The 20,953-nt window shown below is 38.8% G+C and overlaps 1 protein-coding gene across 3 annotated transcripts in view; it reads right to left on the bottom strand.

Annotated features, from left to right (window-relative positions):
• Window positions 1-20,953, bottom strand: part of TRIP4 (thyroid hormone receptor interactor 4) — an 89,441-nt gene that overhangs the window by 47,284 nt on the left and 21,204 nt on the right. For 2 of the 3 annotated variants that reach the window (XM_073877173.1, XM_073877174.1), the window contains exons 2-4: window positions 12,944-13,113; window positions 12,151-12,284; window positions 303-515 (exon numbers count right to left, since the gene is read on the bottom strand). In XM_073877173.1, the coding sequence (XP_073733274.1) occupies window positions 303-515; window positions 12,151-12,284; window positions 12,944-13,113 (517 nt within the window). Of the gene's footprint in view, window positions 1-302; window positions 516-12,150; window positions 12,285-12,943; window positions 13,114-16,837; window positions 16,999-20,953 lie in introns of those variants that run through there. The other variant, XM_025884121.1, reaches the window with a different exon arrangement.

The raw sequence follows: 20,953 nt of genomic DNA, 5'->3' as shown, positions 1-20,953 counted from the left end.
CTCAGACAAAGAAGGTGAAAAGGTGGTGTCCTGGAAATAGAAGCTATAATAATATGAGAATTATGTTACAGTATTAGATTTGGAGTCCTCAACAATGTATATACTCAAAACTCTTCTCACGAATAGTCCTCAGTACTAAGACATAACCTTGGGTTTTTGACTAATCAAATTCCTGCTACTAGAGTTTACTGGACATTGGAGGGAAGAAATTTCCTAAGAAAAAGAGAAATTACTGGGGATGTGAATATCCCTATGTATTCAACCAAAGGACAGTAAAATAAAATATAAAAGAAACAATTTACCAGAGTACCACAGAAAAAGCAGGGGCCAGAGCCCTCCTGTTCACAGACAATGCGCCCACAGATCAGACAGTTATTGATTAGCTTGTGCTTCTGGCCCAGGCAATCACAAGGATGGCGACCAGGGATCAGGACTGCAAGCCTGTCCTGTCCCTCTTTTGTGTATAAACTGACAAACTTTGTCTTCTTCTTTAAGGAGTTGCTGTTCTCTTGTGCCTAATTATACAAAGATATCAGAAATAACATCAAATAATTAATGATAATGCAAACAATCAAGAAGAGAAAAACCTCAGTTTTGTTCAATGACGACTTATACACTACCTAGGAACCATGACAGAAGGAAAGGAGTGGGAGAAATACAAATTAAGGATTATCATCAAGGATCTGAAGAAAGGTTATATTCTAGAAAAACTAGCTGATATGCCTTGCCTTTTCTGCTAGTAGCTTTCAGTCCTCTATTATACTGGTGGAAGGTAAATGTAGCAGTAAAAGCTATTTATGTGGCATATTTAAGCGTAGCTAAAGGGCAGATCATAAGAAACAAAAATGTCCCTAAAAGCAGATGATACTCACAGATTTGGAAATATGATCAATAAAATAAGAAAAATCAAGAAAGGGGTGCTTGGGTGGCTCAGGTGGTTAAGCATCCGACTTTTGATTTTGGCTTAGGTCATGATCTCAGAGTCGTGAGATCAAGCCCCGAGTCTGATCCACTCAAAGCTCAGCAGGGAGTCTGCTTGAGATTCTCTCTCTCCCCTTTCCCTCTGCCCCTCCCCCTACTTGTGCTCTAACTCTCTCTCTCTAAAATAAATAAATAAATCTTGGGGTGCCTGGGTGGCTCAGTTGTTAAGCGTCTGCCTTTGGCTCAGGTCATGATCCCAGGGTCCTGGGATCGAGCCCCGCATCGGGCTCCCTGTTCAGTGGGAAGCCTGCTTCTCCCTCTCCCACTACCCCCTGCTTGTGTTCCCTCTCTCACTGTCTCTATCTCTGTCAAATAAATAAATAAAATCTTTAAAAAATTTTTTAATTAATAAAATAAACAAATAAATCTTTAAAAATTAAAAAAAAATAGCTCCATAAGAAAAAGATGACACAACAGAAAAATGGGCAAAAGATCTAAACAGGAACTTCATAAAAGAAAATATCCAACTGGTCACCAGACACCTGAAAAGGTGCTTAATGAACTTCGTTACTCATCAAGATAATGCAAAATAAAAGCCAAAATGCAATACCAACCAGAATGGCTAAATTGAAAAAGACAGAAAATACGGAGTGCTGGCAAGGATACAGGAAGAACAGTTAACGCTTTCATACACCGTTGGGGAGTATAAACTCGTATCTACTAAAGCTGAACATACGCATATCTTGTGACCCAGCATTTCAGTTCTTGGATATATACACAACAGAAATGTGCAAAAATGTTCACCAAATGTTCATTGTAGCACTGGAATTGAAAACAATCCAAATGTTCAACAGATTGATGTATTCACTTAATAGAATCCTCTGTAGCAATGAGAATGAAAAAGTACAGCTATACAAAACAATATAGAGAAAGAATTAACAAGATTGATAAACCCGTGGCCAGACTGATCAAAAAGAAAAGAGAAATGACCCAAATCAACAAAATCATGAATGAAAGAGGAGAGATCACAACCAACACCAAAGAAATACAAACAATTATAAGAACATATTATGAGCGGGGCGCCTGGGTGGCTCAGTTGGTTAAGCGACTGCCTTCGGCTCAGGTCATGATCCTGGAGTCCCGGGATCGAGTCCCGCATCGGGCTCCCCGCTCAGCGGGGAGTCTGCTTCTCCCTCTGACCCTCCCCCCTCTCATGTGCTCTCTCTCTCTCATTCTCTCTGTCTCAAATAAATAAATAAAATCTTTAAAAAAAAAAAAAAAAAAAAAAAAAGGAACATATTATGAGCAACTCTATGCCAGCAAATTAGATAACCTGGAAGAAATGGGTGCATTCCTAGAGATGTATCAACTACCAAAATTGAACCAAGAAGAAATAGAAAACCTGAACAGACCTATAACCACTAAGGAAATTGAAACAGTCATCAAAAATCTCCCAAGAAACAAAAGCCCAGGGCCAGATGGCTTCCCAGGGGAATTCTATCAGACATTTCAAGAAGAATTAATACCTATTCTCCTGAAACTGTTCCAAAAAATAGAAATGGAAGGGAAACTTCCAAATTCATTTTATGAGGCCAGCATTACCTTGATCCCAAAACCAGACAAAGACCCCATCAAAAAAGAGAATTACAGACCAATATCCTTGATGAACATGGATAGAAAAATTCTCACCAAAATACTAGCCAATAGGATCCAACAGTACATTAAAAGGATTATTCACCATGACCAAGTGGGATTTATTCCTGGGCTGCAAGGCTGGTTCAACATCGCAAATCAATCAACGTGATACAATACATTAACAAAAGAAAGAACAAGAATCATATGATCCTCTCAATAGATGCAGAAAAAGCATTTGACAAAGTACAACATCCTTTCTTGATCAAAACTCTTCAGAGTATAGGGATAGAGGGTACATACCTCAATATCATAAAAGCCATCTGTGAAAAACCTACAGTGAATATCATTCTCAATGGGGAAAGGCTGAGAGCTTTTCCCCTAAGGTCAGGAACGCGGCAGGGATGTCCACTCTCACCACTGCTATTCAACATAGTATTAGAAGTCCTAGCCACAGCAATCAGACAACAAAAAGAAATCAAAGGCATCCAAATCGGCAAAGAGGAAGTCAAACTCTCACTCTTTGCAGATGATATGATACTGTATGTGGAAAACCCAAAAGACTCCACCCCAAAACTGCTAGAACTCATACAGGAATTCAGTAAAGTAGCAGGATATAAAATCAATGCACAGAAATCAGTGGCATTCCTATACACCAACAACAAGACAGAAGAGAGACGAATCAAGGAGTCTATCCCATTTACAATTGCACCCAAAACCATTAGATACCTAGGAATAAATCTAACCAAAGAGGCAAAGGATCTGTACTCAGAAAACTATAAAATACTCATGAAAGAAATTGAAGAAGACACAAAGAAATGGAAAAACGTTCCATGCTCATGGATTGGGAGAATCAACATTGTGAAGATGTCAATGCTACCTAGAGCAATCTACACATTCAATGCAATCCCCATCAAAATACCATCCACTTTTTTCAAAGAAATGGAACAAATAATCCTAAAATTTGTATGGAACCAGAAGAGACCCCGAATAGCCAGAGGAATCTTGAAAAAGAAAAGCAAAGCTGGCGGCATCACAATTCCGGACTTCCAGCTCTATTACAAAGCTGTCATCATCAAGACAGTATGGTACTGGCACAAAAACAGACACATAGATCAATGGAACAGAATCGAGAGCCCAGAAATGGACCCTCAACTCTATGGTCAACTTATCTTTGACAAAGCAGGAAAGAATGTCCAATGGCAAAAAGACAGTCTCTTCAACAAATGGTGTTGGGAAAATTGGACAGCCACATGCAGAAGAATGAAACTGGACCATTTCCTTACACCACACACAAAAATAGACTCCAAATGGTTGAAAGACCTAAACGTGAGACAGGAGTCCATCCAAATCCTAAAGGAGAACACAGGTAGCAACCTTTTCGACCTTAGCCGCAGCAACTTCTTCCTAGAAACATCGCCAAAGGCACGGGAAGCCAGGGCAAAAATGAACTATTGGGATTTCATCAAGATAAAAAGCTTTTGCACAGCAAAAGAAACAGTCCACAAAACCAAAAGACAACCGACAGAATGGGAGAAAATATTTGCAAATGACATATCAGATAAAGGGCTAGTATCCAAAATCTATAAAGAACTTATCAAACTCAACACCCAAAGAACAAATGATCCAATCAAGAAATGGGCAGAAGACATGAACAGACATTTCTCCAAAGAAGACATCCAAATGGCCAACAGGCACATGAAAAAGTGCTCAACATCACTCGGCATCAGGGAAATCCAAATCAAAACCTCAATGAGATACCACCTCACACCCGTCAGAATGGCTAAAATTAACAAGTCAGGGAACGACAGATGTTGGCGGGGATGTGGAGAAAGGGGAACCCTCCTACACTGTTGATGGGAATGCAAGCTGGTGCAACCACTCTGGAAAACAGTATGGAGGTTCCTCAAACAGTTGAAATTAGAGCTACCGTTCGATCCAGCAATTGCACTACTGGGTATTTACCACAAAGATACAAATGTAGGGACCCGAAGGGGTACATGTACCCCAATGTTTATAGCAGCAATGTCCACAATAGCCAAACTGTGGAAAGAGCCAAGATGCCCATCGACAGATGAATGGATAAAGAAGATGTGGTATATATACACAATGGAATATTATGCAGCCATCAAAAGGAATGAGATCTTGCCATTTGCAACGACGTGGATGGAACTGGAGGGTGTTATGCTGAGTGAAATAAGTCAATCAGAGAAAGACATGTATCACATGACCTCACTGATATGAGGAATTCTTAATCTCAGGAAACAAACTGAGTGTTACTGGAGTGGTTGGGGGTGGGAGGGATGGGGTGGCTGGGTGATAGACATTGGGGAGGGTATGTGCTACGGTGAGCGCTGTGAATTGTGCAAGACTGTTGAATCACAGATCTGTACTTCTGAAACAAATAACGCAACATATTTTAAGAAAAAAGAAAAAGAAGAAGATAACAGGAGAGGAAGAAAAGGGGAGTATGTCAGAGGGGGAGACAAACCATGAGAGATGATGGACTCTGAAAAACAAACTGAGGGTTCTAGAGGGGAGGGGGGTAGGGGGATGGGTTAGCCTGGTGATGGGTATTGAGGAGGGCACGTTCTGCATGGAGCACTGGGTGTTATGAACAAACAATGAATCATGGAACACTGCATCAAAAACTAATGATGTAATATATGGTGATTAACATAACAATAAAAAATTTAAAAAAACAATATAGATAATTCTTATAAACCATTTTAATTCAAAGAAGCCAGACACTAAAGAGTACATACTATTTAGCTCCATTTACACAAAATTCATAAGCAGGCAAAGCTAACCTATGGTGTTAAAAGTCAGGAAGGTGTTTTCCCTTGGGAAGGATGTCATTTTGGGGCAAAATGGGGGTCCTCTAGAGGAATGGTAATGTTTTTTTTCTGGCTATATAGGTATGGTCAGTTTGTGAAAATGAATCTGTTCACTTCTCTATATATATTATAAAATAAAAATTTTAAAAAGAGAACTATATTTATCAGCCTCTGTCTTAGTCCAATCAAGCTGCTATAATAAAATATCACAGACTGGGCAGCTTATAAACAATCAAAATTTATTTCTCACACCTCTAAAGGCTGGAAGTCTAAGATCAGAGTACCAGCATGGTTGGTGACCCTCTTCCAGGTCACAGGAATTTCTTCTAGATCACTATCTCATGACACAATAAGGCTAGGGAGCTCTGTGGGATCTCTTTTACAATACTAATCCCAGGGATGCCTGGATGGCTCAATTGGTTAAGCGTTTGCCTTTGGTTCAGGTCATGATCCCAGGGTCCTAGGATCGATTCATGGGCTCCTTGCTCAGCGGGGAACCTGCTTCTCGCTCTGCCTGTTGCTCCCCCTCCTTGTGCTCTCTCTCTCTCTCTGACAAATAAATTTTTAAAAATCTTAAAAAAAAAACAGAATACTAATCCCATTCATGAGGGCTCCACCTTCATGACCTAAGAACCTCTTAAAGGCCCCACTTCCTAATATAATCACACTAGCATTTAACATATAAATTTGGGTGGGGGGACATAAACATTCAGACACTTAATTGTATAGATGCCTCTTGCTTTCCCTTTTCAGAGAAGAAAAATCTTTTTTTTTTTTTTTTTAAGATTTCACTTATTTGTCAGAGGAAGACAGAAAGAGCACAAGTAGGGGGGGCAGCAGGCAGAAGGAGAAGCAGGCTCTCTCTCTGCTCAGCAGAGAGCCCGATGCAGAACTCGATCCCAGGACCCTGGGATCATGACCTGAGCCAAAGGCAGACGCTTAACCAACTGAGCACCCAGGCGTCCCCAGAGAAGAAAAATCTTAAGAGTTCTAATGGTTGGGAAAATTACTACAAGGAAGAGAACAATTCTTTGCTAAGTATAAAGAGGTGACACGCCCTAATGTCCAAAGCCAAGAATTGAGATATAGAGATAATTTAAGTCGATTTAGGTAAAAATTAAAATCTAAAAAAGTGCTACAGATTTTATCTAATCTAGCAGGCTGCCATTTTTTCAAACTAGTCCATTGTATCTTTGGGTAACAGTGATGGTGGTGAGGAGATTAAAATATCTAAACAGAAACTTGTATTTGACTCCCATTAAATTATCCAGTAACATTAAAATAAGGTATTTGAAGGCTGTGCTTTGAGGAGTTCTCATATACATAATGGGAAATGAGTATACATTGAGAAATACAGTAGAGAAGGGAAGAACCAGCAAGCAAGAAAATTCATAGCGTATCACCACACTGCTTAAAACCATTCACTGGCTTCCCACTGTGCTGAGAATAAAAATCCAAGCTACTTATAACGCTCTAAAAAGCTTGAGATAAGGGGCACCTGGGTGGCTCAGTTGGTTAAGCGACTGCCTTCAGCTCAGGTCATGGTCCTGGAGTCCCGGGATCGAGTCCTGCATCGGGCTCCCTGCTCAGCAGGGAGTCTGCTTCTCCCTCTGACTCTCCCCCCCCCCATGCTCTCTCTCTCTCTCTTTCATTCTCTCTCTCAAATAAATAATAAAATCTTTAAGAAAATAAATAAATAAAAAGTTTGAGATAAGGCCTCCAGGTGCTCTCCACCCTCATCTACATATCACTCTTCCCCTGTTCACTATGTGCCAGCCACACAGTCTTCTCATAGTTCCCAGAACACCTATCCCCATCTGCCCTTTGCACTTGTCATTCCCTCAGTCTGAACTGTTCCTAGCCCATCTCTTTATATACTGGTTCCTTCTCAGTGTTCAGTTCTTAGCTATAATTTCACTCCCTCAGAGAGGCTTTCCCTGAATACCCTATATAAACTAGCTTCCTTCCTACCAACTACTGCCTATCACACTGCCCTTTTTATTTTTTTCACAGCAGTTTTCACAATCTATAATTACTTTAAAAAAATTTGACTTTCTTTTCTATCTTTCCTTTCATTATTGTATTTTATGCTATTATTTAATGACTATTTTACTTATTTATCTTTAAAGATTTATTTATCTGACAGAGAGAGAGAAAGAGTACGTGTGCGAGAGCACACATACACACGAGCTGGGAGAGGGGCAGAGGGAGAGAAATTCAAGCAGATTCAGTGTTGAGCACAGAGCCCAACATGGGGCTCAATCTCACAACCCTGAGATCATGACTTGAGATGAGTCAGAGGCTCCACCGACTAAGCCACCCAAGTGCCCCCATGATTATTCTTAAAAAAATGAAATAAGGCTTTAAAAATTTTATCCATTATTTGGGGCACCTGGCTGGCTCAGTCAGTGGAGCATGCAACTCTTGGTCTTGGGGTCATGAGTTCAAGCCCCACGTTGGGCATGGAGCTTACTTAAAAGAAAAAAAAATGTTATCCATGATTTGATCACTCTGACCAGAAAATATACTCTTTATGCTCCCACTATAGTTTTACCTTATTAAGATTCTATACACTTGCAGTCACCACTTATAAAATATACATTCACACATATCTATGCAATACATCTTCTACTTTAAAAACAAGTAATTTTACTGATAAGAGTAATACAAAAATTACTCAAAATAATGTTCAGATTGATTACAAACCTAAATGTGAAAACTGTAACTTTTAAACTATTAGAGAAAAATTTAGGAGAATATATTTTTCACTTTGGGATGGGAAAAATGCCTTAAGACTTAAGTAAGCCATAAAAAACATAAAACAGGGCGCCTGGGTGGCTCAGTTGGTTAAGCGACTGCCTTTGGCTCAGGTCATGATCCTGGAGTCCCGGGATCGAGTCCCACATCGGGCTCCCTGCTCAGCAGGGAGTCTGCTTCTCCCTCTGACCCTCTTCCTTCTCGTGCTTTCTATCTCTCATTCTCTCTCTCTCTCAAATAAATAAAATCTTTAAAAAAAAACATAAAACAAAGAAAAAGATCAATACATATAACTACATTAAAATTAAAAATTCCTGTGAGTCAAAAGATAACACAAAGGAAAAACAGACTAGTAGAAATCTACAACATACATAATAAAAAAATCACACAGGGGTGCCTGGGTGGCTCAGTCATTGGGCGTCTGCCCTCAGCTCAGGTCATGATCCTAGGGTCCCGGGATAAAGCCCCGCAATGGGCTCCCTGCTCAGCAGGAACCTGCTTCTCCCTCTCCCACTCCCCCTGCTTGTGTTCCCTCTCTCGCTGTGTCTCTGTCAAATAAATAAATAAAATCTTCAAAAAAAAAAAAAAATCACACACAGACTACATAAAGAACTCCTATAAATCAATTTGAACAAGACTATCAACTCAGTAGGAAAGCAGGTGAAGAGTATGAATAAGTAGCTCATAATAATCCAAAAGTCCAAAAAATTGGAAACCAAAAATAAATCAACAAACTCTCCAAAATGACACACCCTCAATTTAGAATTCATGTGTATGCGGGCGCCTGGGTGGCTCAGTTGGTTAAGCGACTGCCTTCGGCTCAGGTCATGATCCTGGAGTCCCGGGATCGAGTCCCGCATCAGGCTCCCTGCTCAGCGGGGAGTCTGCTTCTCCCTCTGACCCTCTTCCCTCTCATGCTATCTCTCATTCTCTCTCTCTCAAATAAATAAATAAAATCTTTAAAAAAAAAAAAAAGAATTCATGTGTATGCAAAGTAAAATTAAGTACCATTTCTTATACTTAAAATAGGCAAAAATTGCAGTGCCTGGCTACATCAGTAAAGAATGTGACCCTTGATCTCAGGGTTGTAAGTTCAAATCCCACACTGGGTGTAGAGAGGACTTAAAAAAAAATTAAAATAAAAATAAGAATATTTTTAAAAAGGGCAAAACTTTAAAGGCTTCACAATATTATGTATTGGCAAAGAAGGAGAAAACGGAAATTGCTACCTGGATGGAAGGAGGATAAAATTGGCACAACTACTTTAGAAATTAATTTAGTAGTTTCGATAAAAGAAAAATTAACAAAGCCTATAACCCAGCAATTCTAATAACAGGTAAATACAACCTAGAGAAACTCTCAAATGTACCTGCAGGAAATATGTACAAGAATGTCCACTGCAGTATTCACAACAGCAAACTATTATAAACAAGATAAAAGTGCATTTATGAATTAATAGAGAAATTAAATCAATGGAAATTATATAGGAGTTAAGAGAAACAAACCAAATCTATGTGTCACCATGGATAGCTCTCAAAAGGGCCTGCAAAATGACAGTATGCTATTTGTCTACATTTTAAAAAATCACACAAAACTATACTATATATTAATGTACTCCTATATGTGAAAAAATAGACTATTAAGATTCATACCAAATTCATGATAGTAATCATCTGCAGGGTGGGAGGAAATAGAAGTGTGTATTAGTTTCTCAACCTAAGCATTACTGATGCTTTTTTGTTAAAACAGGAGGCTCTCCTGTGTTAAGCAGGATGTTTAGGAGCATCCTTGGCTTCTACTCACTAGATGCCAGTAGCACCCTTTTGCCCCATGTTGTGACAGTCAAAATGTTTCCAGACATATTCCCTGGGGGGCAAAATCAAGAACCAGTGGGTAGAGAGAACAAAGAGAACTTCTACGTTCTTTGTAAGGTTCCTTTTATTTTATGTAATCTCTACACCCAATATGGGACTCAAACTCATGACCACGAGATTAAGAGTCACATGTTCTACTGACTGAGCCAGCCAGGTGCTCCCTCGTTTATTTTATTTTAAAAAAGAATACAGGGGCGCCTGGGTGGCTCAGTCGTTAGGCATCTGCCTTCGGCTCAGGTCATGATCCCAGGGTCCTGGGATCAAACCCCGCGTCGGGCTCCCTGCTCACTGGGAAGCCTGCTTCTCCCTCTCCCACTCCCCCTGCTTGTGTTCCCTTTCTCGCTGTGTCTCTGTCAAATAAATAAAATCTTTAAAAAAATAATAATAAATAAATTAATAAGCAATAAAAAAGAATACAAAAAGTGAAGAAAATACAAAAAAAATGTTAAGAATTATCAATTGTGGGTGGTAAGTACATGGGTCCTTATTATATTAGTCTTTATTCTGGGGGTTTTTTTCCATCTAAAAAAGTCTATTTGTGAGCTACTATATGATCCAGCAATCCCACTTCTGAGTATACATCCAAAAGGATTGAAAGTAGGGTCCTGAAGAGATAATTGCATATCATGTTCAGAGCAGCACTATTCACAACAGCCAAAAAGTGAAAGCAACTCAAATGTACATTGAGGGATGAATGGATAAACAAAATGTGGTGTATACATAAAATGAAATATTATTTAGCCTGAAAAAAGAAGGAAATTCTGTCATATACTCTAACAGAAATGAGCCTTGAGAGCACTATGCTATGTGAAATAAGCCAGGCACAAAGAGACAAATACTGTTTGATTCCACTTAGATGTAAAACAGTCAAATTCATAGAAACAGAAAGTAGAATGGTGGTTGACAGGGACTGGGAGGAGGAGAAAATGGGGAGCTATTTAATGGATACAGAGTTTTAGTTTTGCAAGATGAAAATGTTCTGGAGATCTACTGCATCAACAATATGAAAGTACTTTCAATACTACTAACCTGTACATTTAAAAATGGTTAAGATGGTAAAAAAAAACCTACCAATTGTACATCTTAAGTATGTGCAATTATATATGTATGTCAATTACACCTCAATAAAGCTGTTTTTTTAAAAAAGACTATTCTTGTTCATTGTAAAAATAAAAAATAGAAAATACAAGAGTATAAAGAAGAAAAATTAAAACACTTATTGTCATATTACCTGAAGAAACACCAATTTTAACATTTTCCTTATAGCATTCCTAGGTTTGTATGTGTATGTGTGTGAAAGTATGTTTATGTGTACACAGAATAAGTAATTTTTAAACACAAAAAAATCAAACAAACATATTTTATTCATGCATTTTTCACTCAATATTTTATGAGTGTTTTCCCAAATTATATATTTTAGAGAACAATTTTATTAGTTGCATATGGTATTCTATCAAATGAGGGAACCATAATTTTTTTTTATTAAAGATTTTATTTATTTTTTGACTGAGAGAGGGAACACAAGCAGGGGGAGTGGGAGAGGGAGAAGCAGGCTTCCCACTGAGCAGGGAGGCTGATGCTGGGCTTGATCCCAGGTCCCTGGGATCATGACCTGAGCCGAAGGCAGACGCTTAACAACTGAACCACCCGGTGCCCGAGGGAACCATAATTAATTTTATCTTTCTCTTACTGTTAAACAGGTCAATTCAAATTTTCAAGTTTGTCTGCATGCATTTCTTTTTTTTTTTTTAAGATTTATTTATTTATTTTAGAGAGGGAGAGAGCGCTGTGGGGAGGGGCTAAGGGAGAGGGAGAGAGAGAGTCCCAAGCTGACTCTCTGCTAACTGTGGAGCCTGACGTGGGGCTCAATCTCATAACCCTGGGATCACAACCTGAGCGGAAACCAGGAGTTTTGGCTTAACCAACTGAGTCACTCAGGCACCCCTTTGCATGCATTTCTGATTACTTTCTTACATTAGATTTTTGAGTCACTTTCTCTCCAAAAAAATTCATGCATTTGTTGAAAAATTGCCACTCTAGACCAATTTGTACACTTTGCTCTCTGAAATGTATCAGTCACCTCCCCTTTTTCATAGAACTAGAAAAAGACTCATTCTATAAGCACTCACCTTGGCCAAATCAAAAGGTGTTTTGACCTCCCTGGTTGTGTCAGGTTCAGTAAATGCAGGAACTTCCTGTCTATTTCTTCCTTTCCGCCTACTCCTCTTTAGCTGGTCTCCAGATCTCTGCCCATCTAACATTTCTTTAAAGAAAAAAAAAATTATATACATATATATGTACATAGATTAATAATAGCAGGATTCATTGGTGAACTAATAGCTAATAAAGAGAAGATGACGCTTAATATTTAGAGTGAAGATATGAAGTCAGGCAGCTTTTTACATTAGCTTTTTCTCTCAAACCAGAATTATATTTAAGCCATAATTTTCAAGATAGTAGATGATAAAGACTACTGGCTAGGATTAAAATGGTAAATTAAAATCTAATATTTTAGATTGTATAATAATAATGACTTAGGTTATTTAGTTTGGTGTTTATCTCTTGTATCTTCTAATTAAATAGTTACTTCTAAATGCTATTCATACTAGAATTGGTCAACATTTCCTTTTATCCAGGTATATATATAACTGAAAAGTGTTTTTTTTAATCCATGGATAAATTTTTCAAACTATTCTGAAACCACATTTGTATCTGCAAACAAGCATTTTTGCGGTATTTTCAAAGTTCAAAAAGTCTGAACTAAAACAATATTCTTTACAATTTGAGTACAACTGAACTAAAAATATGTATACATTTGATTCTGCTTAAGTTAGCTGTGAGGAAATAGCAGTGAGAGAAAATATCAGGTCCTATAAACTGGCCCATTTACCAATATTTCAACCCTCAATTATGTTAACTTACCATCTTTTTTGAAGGACTGTTGCAGAGCATCAGAACTCAATTCCTGATCACTCTTTTGCCATTTCATTATAAGCTCCTCTATGAATTGACCTTTTTTGTCCTCATTTCCCTGAAGGAGGTCAGTAACATATTCTCGTATCTCTTCAGCACTCTCAATTGACAAAACATACCTCAGGAAGCAAAAATATAAGTTGTTGAAACAAGACCTGCTTACACTATGTCTTTCAACAATTACAACAGAAATCAAGGTAGTACAAACCATTCGTTAATCCACTCAAGTGGATCGTGCCAAATTCTATGCTAGATGCTAGGGATATAAGTTTGATTGGGAGAAAAATCCTGACCTCAAGTAGTCCATAATCTAACCTTCATATAATCTTGTTAGAAGATTAGAATTAATGTTTTGAAGATAGGGCTTTGGAGCTGTCCTTAACATAGGAATACTTTCTCTAACTACGTATCTGCAGTCATTATATTTTCCTAGGAACACAAATGACTTATACTACAAAACCTAAAATTTCTTTTTTGCTAAAAATATGAGTATATAAGACAGTCTAACCAGTTATTGATTTAATATTCTCAAAAATTATAATTAGGGCAGTTGGCTGGCTTAGTCCGTAGAGCATTTGACTCTTGATCTTGGGGTTGGGATCAAGCTCCACATTGGGTGTAGAGATTACCTCAAAAAAAATCTTTAAAAAAAAAATTACAAATAAAGATTAGCATCACATTAGAATAAGCAGATCTATTTTAAGGAAATGTTATAAAGGGTTCCTAGAAGTGAAATGAGCTAATAGTTCAAGTCAGTATAACTTTTCTAAAAATGGACAGGCCCATATATTTGAAGTGCCTTAAAAATAATCCAGTAATTCCATTTACAGGACTCTACAGGAAATTTTATGCAAAATGTTAACTGCATCACTATTTGAATTAATGAAAAACTAGAAGCTATTTAAAACATCCATTGATGGGAAGGACTAATGAATTCAAGTTTTCGGACTTTACAAAATGTGATATGCCACTACTAAAAGTGAAATTTATGAATAATTATTATTGACCTGAAAAAAATGCTTTCATATAATGGTAAGTGAAATAACAGGATAGAATGTAGAGTATATGAGAGCAATAACAATTGCTAAAAGAAATGTGTATATCCATACACTTATGTGTAGAAAAAAGGCCAGAAGGTTATATACTAAAATGATTACCACTGAGTGGTATGATTAAAGACAGTTTATTTTATTTTTTCCTCTAAGATGAGTATGTTTTGAAAATAAATTATAATACGCATAGGAAAAACCCTAAGAGACAAACAGTGATTACCTCTGGGTTGTGGTATTATGGTAATTTTAGTTTCTTCCTCTTTTTCTGATTTTTTTAGGTTTCTACGGTGATTGTTATATCAAATAAAGAAAGAATTGAAAAAATAACTTGTAAATTAACTTATCAGACCATGAAAGCATTATAAGATCTGAATAAACTGTAATTCAGACACACTGGTATTGGATACAAGAAAAATTATAATAATGCTACATTCCTTTAAATTAAAACAAAATCATGTGATTGTACGATCACTAGGTTTTTTTCCTAACGGGGTGGTACATTTGCAGAGTTATGATGTATAGGTGAATAAACCTGTGCCTTTGGGCCTCATTAAGAGCATCTTTTAATCCATCATAGATTAAAAAGACACAACTATATTTCAGGACTTTTACAGTTTAATCAACTTGATCCCCAAACTTAGCAGCCCCCATCAAAAGATTAATTGCTACCAAGTTCTCACAGAAGGAACTGCAAGGAACCTCAGGGGATCATTTAACTGTGGAGTATTCAAACCACTAGGGAAGTATTTAAAGAGTTCTGGAAACATTTGAATAAATGTTATTTTAACTACTTAACAAAGGATAATAAGGAACAGCATAAATCCAAATGTGTTATATGCAAAATCTTATCAAAATAGGGTCATCCAAAACATGAGCTAAGGCAGATTATAGAACAAAGTTTATTTTGCTAATCCTGGGTACACATCTTAATGTTCCATAAATGTATCACTGATTTGGAAGGTAGTAGTTCTGTGCTGTTTGTAAAAATTCAGGCCGCTCATGCCAAATTTTTCAAGTTATCACACTTCCATATTACTAATTTTCAATTAAATACCAGGCAAAGCAGGGCGCCTGGGTGGCTCAGTTGTTAAGCATCTGCCTTTGGCTCAGGTCATGATCCCAGGGTCCTGGGATGGAGCCCTGCATCGGGCTCCCTGCTCCACGGGAAGCCTGCTTCTACCTCTCCCACTCCCACTGCTTGTGTTCCCTCTCTCGCTATGTCTCTCTCTGTCAAATAAATTAATTAATTAATTAAAAAAAATACCAGGCAAAGCACAGCAAATTTACACAAAAATGCTTTGATCATGGCATCATAGCCTGTTGAGCAATAACTAGTAAAAACCTAAGTCAAATGAGTTCAAATAGCATTATATTATAGGTAGCTTCAGTGTTTTTTTCAGTTTTGAACAATTTTGTAGAGCTTATATTTATGAGTAAAAAAAATGCAAGCAGGTATTTATCCATACTTAGTTCTTCAACTATAAAAGTTAAATTTCTGATCACCGTTCTTTAAAGGGTGTGGGTACTGAGACTGAAAAGACTGCATCTAACCATACTGCATTGTTGATCCATCAAAAGTAGCCTCAATCTTTGTGGGTTTTTTGGGTTTTTTTTTTTAACTGAGTGACTTTTTGTCTGTTTGGTATATTTACAAAGTATCATTATCTCATTTGACAGCATTCCACTGCTTTAAAAAAAATGTCTGAAAACTACTTAATCTGTTCTTGCCTTCAAACAAGGATAAAGATAAGCCATACGATTTGGCAGGGTTTGGGGTTGTTTTTTTTTTATTTCTTTTTTCTCTCGTTGCCAACAAGTCTGTTTTCTCCAAACTCAGAAACTCACTTCCTACAAAAGCCCTAGAAATGGCAATTTAGGTTTCACCATCTATGTACAAGGAATCAAATCAAGAAACACTTTCAGGTTCTTTGATTGAGTCCAATTTTTGTAGAAGTTTTCCCCTCGCCAGAATACTGCACTTCCACCTACCCACCCTTTAGTTCTCAGGTTAAAGTCATCCCTTGAAGTAAACCTTCATAGTTTCTCAAATCTTAGTGGGAGTTCTTTACTCCGTGCTCCCACAACACCTTACATTTCCCCACTCATCAACCAGGCAGAACCCCATGGTCTCAGTCGTCTTTGTTGCCCCAGCACCAGTTATGTAGCGCAACAAACATGATAAATCAATTGAAAACAAATCCTAAATTATGTCACCATCTCCACTTCATAAGAATTATAAAGTATTAAAGATAAGCCCTGCTAATTTTTCATTTTATAGACACGGAAACTAAGGTATAGAGAGGGAAATTAAAATGCCCAAGGTTCCAAAACTGGTAAATGACAACAGAAAATAGAACATGGGACTCCTCAGTCAGGAGCTATTTACACCTTACCACCGCAGCGTCAATTTAAAGTCCAGGTCTTATTTGACACAACCCAGATCGGGTAAACTAAAATGCTCAGAGCAAGGGATTTCTGGGGGAAAAAAATTTTTGGCTTGCCCCTTCTCTCCGGAATTTATAAGGAAACTGGCTCCCGGGACAGGCTTAAGAGGTCTAATTATCAGAGATCTGGTGTTTTCCTAAGAAAAAAGTCCACACCGGCCGACTGCGTAGCCTGACACACTATTCCAGAGCTAAACTGTAAAGCCGGAGGTCAAAATTCGGCGCCTAGAGTCCTTTTATCGTATTTCTTCACTCTCATCAACTTTTTAGTCCTCCCCGCTTCCCCTTTCGCTCAGTCAGTGCACATCCCAGAGCTCCTTCCCGCCTGGGACCCGAACCCGTCTCACTGCATGATCTCCTCGCTGACATCCAGGCCGAAAGTTTTCCGTAACTGCTGGGTGCACCAGCCCACCAGCTGCTCCCGGGACACCGCCCCAGCCACCGCCATTTTTCCCAGCCGGAACCAGCTGGGCTCCAACAGCCCCACGTCCTGCGCCGGACTGGTCCCCTTCGCAACACCGACCTAGCTCGCGCGGGTTCCGCCAGCCTGCACGGCCCCTCGCGGTGGCACCGCCCCCAGCACAGATCCCTCCCAACCCTGCCACCTCCTCTTTCCCGCTTCCTGACATTGTTTACGAGACTGGTACCAGAGCTCATCTGCGCGTGATTCTTAGGCGTCGTTAGATGTAGGGCTTGAGAATCGGGAATTATGCTGAGAAGACAGTACAAATACCTGTAACAACTACAGGCGAGGAAAAGATAAAACTCTTAATTTGAGAGGCCAGCCTTTAAAAAATTATTCTGGTTTTATGTAAAACATTTAAAATAGCACATGCGGGCGCCTGGGTGGCTCAGTCGTTAAGCGGCTGGCTTTGGCTCAGGTCATGATCTCAGGGTCCTGGGATCGAGCCCCACATCGGGCTCCCTGCTCGGCGGGAAACCTGCTTCTCCCTCTCCCACTCCCCCTGATTGTGTTCCCTCCCTCGCTGTCTCTCTTTCTGTCAAAAAATAAATAAAATCTTTAAAAAAAAATTAAAAAGGGCGCCTGGGTGGCTCAGTTGGTTAAAGGACTGCCTTTGGCTCAGGTCGTGATCCTGGAGTCCCTGAATGGAGTCCCGCATCGGGCTCCCTGCTGGGCAGGGAGTAGGCTTCTCCCTCTGACCCTAAGCCCTCTCATGTGCTCTCTCATTCTCTCTCTCTCAAATAAATAAATAAAATCTTTAAAAAATAAAAAAATAAAATAGCACTTGCAAGCTAGAGTAACCACTGTGAGGATTTGCTTTGGTGGACCACATGGAGGATTTCCATGTGGTCCAGTACTAGATTCTTACTGCTAGAATCTCTTTCTATTAAATTATTTTTAAGCCAGGTCCTTTCCGGGAAGGCCAAGACAACCCAGGAAGCTTGGGGGGAGGAGGGAAAGAGCTCTAATAAAAAAGGTGCTGGGATTTGGCTTTCAAGAACTTCCACATAAATTCTCTGTAGTGATTTTTTTGAATTTATATAATACTTTTTTCTGCCAAAATTGTCCTTTTTAAAGTTTTTAATTTAAATTCCAGTTAATGTGGGCGCTTGGGTGGCTCAGTTGGTTAAGCGACTGCCTTCAGCTCAGGTCATGATCCTGGAGTCCCGGGATCGAGTCCCGCATTGGGCTCCCTGCTCAGCAGTGAGTCGGCTTCTCCCTCTGACCCTCTTCCCTCTCGTGCTCTCTCTCTATCTCATTCTCTCTCTCAAATAAATAAATGAAAATCTTAAAAATAAATAAATAAATAAATTCCAGTTAATGTACAGTGTAATATTAGTTTCAGATGTATAATATAGTGATTCAACACTTCCATGTAACGCCTGGTGCTCATCACAAGTGCATTTAATCCCCATCACCTATTTAACCCATCCCCCATCCTGCAGTGATTTTTATTTTTTATTTTCTTAAAGGTTTATTTATTTATTTTTAGAGAGAGAGAGAGCACAAGGGGGTAGGGGCAAAGGGAGATAGAAAATCTCAAGCACACTCCCCACTGAGCCAGGAGCTGGATGCCAAGGTGGGGCTCAATCTCACCACCCTGAGATCATGACCTGAGCCAAAATCAAGAGCCAGACTCTTAACCGGTTAATGGACTGAGCCACCCAGGCGCCCCTTGCAGTGATTTTTATTTTTATTATTATTATTTTTAGATTTTATTTATTTGAGAGAGAGTGAGCGAGAGAAAGCATGAGCAGAGGGAGAGGCAGAGGGAGAAACACGCTCCTGGATGAGCAGGGAGGGAGCCCCAGGAGGGGCTGGATCCCAGGACCCTGGGATCACTTGAGTGGAAGGCAGCCGCTTAACCAACTGAGCCACCCAGGTGCCCCCTTTGCAGTGATTTTTTAAAAGTCAAAGATAGGGCGCCTGGGTGGCTCAGTTGGTTAAACGACTGCCTTCGGCTCACGTCATGATCCTGGAGTCCCTGGATCGAGTCCCCTATCGGGCTCCCTGCTCGGCAGAGAGTCTGCTTCTCCCTCTGACCCTCCCCCCATCTCATGTGCTTTCTCTCTCATTCTCTCTCTCTCTCAAATAAATAAATAAAATCTTTAAAAAAAAAAGTCAAAGATATTTCAACCTGAGAAGCCAGACTTACATGTGTTTCACTACTCCCTACTCCACTGCGACAACGGACTGGGGAAAATTAGCCAGACTATTCTGGAGAGCTTAATATCCTCTGATATATCTCATCAATAAAATTTTTTAAAGATTTTATTTTATAAGTTCTCTCTACACCCAATGTGGGGCTCAAAATCACAACCCTGATAATCAGGAGTTGTGCTCCACTGTCTGAGCCTGCCTGGTGCCCCCATCAGTAAATTTAATTGGCTGACTTCCTGTTAAACGCATAGGTTCTTCATTCCCATTAGTCTATGTAAACTAAACAATTACATTAATTGGATCCTGCTTCACTTTTTTATGCTAATGTTTCCATTGACATAAATAATCAAAATCATATAAGTATATTGATTTACATTGGGTATAGATTGTCTTCGTTATTAATTTGGAAAATATATGATTTTCTAGCTTAAAAAAACCTTAAATACTCTGAATTTTCTTTAATAGTGAGTATAAATTTGGTTTCTTCTTAAAAATCTGCTACTTTTCATATTAATATAACATACCCAAATTGTTTACCTGTTTGTGTCTGTTTAGTTCTGACAATTTAAATGTTAACTTCTGGGGATGTCTGCGTGGCTCAGTCGGTTAAGCAACTGCCTTCGGAAGGGGTCGTGATCCGAGGATCTGGGATCCAGCCTCACATCAGGCTCCTTGCTCAGCGGGGAGCCTGCTTCTCTCTCTGCCTGTTGCTCCCCCTGTTTGTGCTCTCTCCCTCTCTTCTCTCCTCTGACAAATAAATAGATAAAATCTTTAAAAAAATAAATGTCAACTTCTTGAAGACACAGACTATGATAAGATTGTTTTTATAATAGGACTTAGTACATCATATAAATTATGACGAAATTATTAGGTCCTCAAGAATAAAGTATTCCTTAAAAAAAGGATAAAGTGTTCTTTTTTTAAAGATTTTATTTATTTATTCATGAGAGACAGAGAGAGAGAGAGAGAGAGGCAGAAGGAGAAACAGGCTCCCAAGGAGCAGGGAGCCCAATGCGGAACTTGATCCCAGAACCCTGGGATCATGACCTGAGCCGAAGGCAGACGCTTAACCATCTGAGCCACCCAGGCGCCTGATAAAGTATTCTTTTTATATAAAGCATATGTTAATGATTGTAATCTGCAGTTTGTAATATATGTAATGTAATACAATGCCATTTAGTCATTATCATCTATTAAAATGCACTTCTGCCTGAGGAAAGCAAGCGCACCTATATAACATGACTTAAAGATATTCTTTTGTATAAATTTAGGCAGATATTTCATATATATGTACTACAACTTTTCATAATGCCCTAAGCCTTTGAAATTTTCAAGTTCACACCACACAATCCTCTGTGTTTTACTTAAAGGAGAAGCACTTCCTCAAAGCAAACATTTAAATTAAGAATTTTTGCTAGACATCACTGCTTGTTTCCCAATTTTTTTACCTTAATATGCATTCTTCCCCATTATTAAAGACAAACATACAAACGCAGCTATAGTAATAGACTGCTCCTGCGTGCAGAGGTATATTTACAATTCTTTCTAGCCATTTACTTGGCATATGAGCTAAGAGAAAAGACCGACAGATTCTCTATGCTGTTCTAATCTCCACAGGAATCTGGGATATGAGTTTGAATTCAGTAATTCAGGCCTTTGTAGAAGCCACTTTAACTGAAAAGGAAATAATGTGTATTGAAGAACGATTGTGTATTGAGAGGGGCATGATAACAAAGAAGAAAGGAATACCCTGGGGCTTGTTGATTTTTCTGATAGGAATTCTACTGTAGACTCCAAGTGTTAGACAAAGCTACAGGTAATTTCCAATACATTTCCTGCT

This window comes from Callorhinus ursinus, unplaced genomic scaffold (assembly GCF_003265705.2).
Source record: "Callorhinus ursinus isolate GAN/ISIS: 27379988/994484 unplaced genomic scaffold, GSC_fseal_2.0 scaffold25, whole genome shotgun sequence".
Taxonomy (NCBI): Eukaryota; Metazoa; Chordata; class Mammalia; order Carnivora; family Otariidae; genus Callorhinus; species Callorhinus ursinus.
This window is presented reverse-complemented; position numbering and strand designations above follow the sequence as displayed.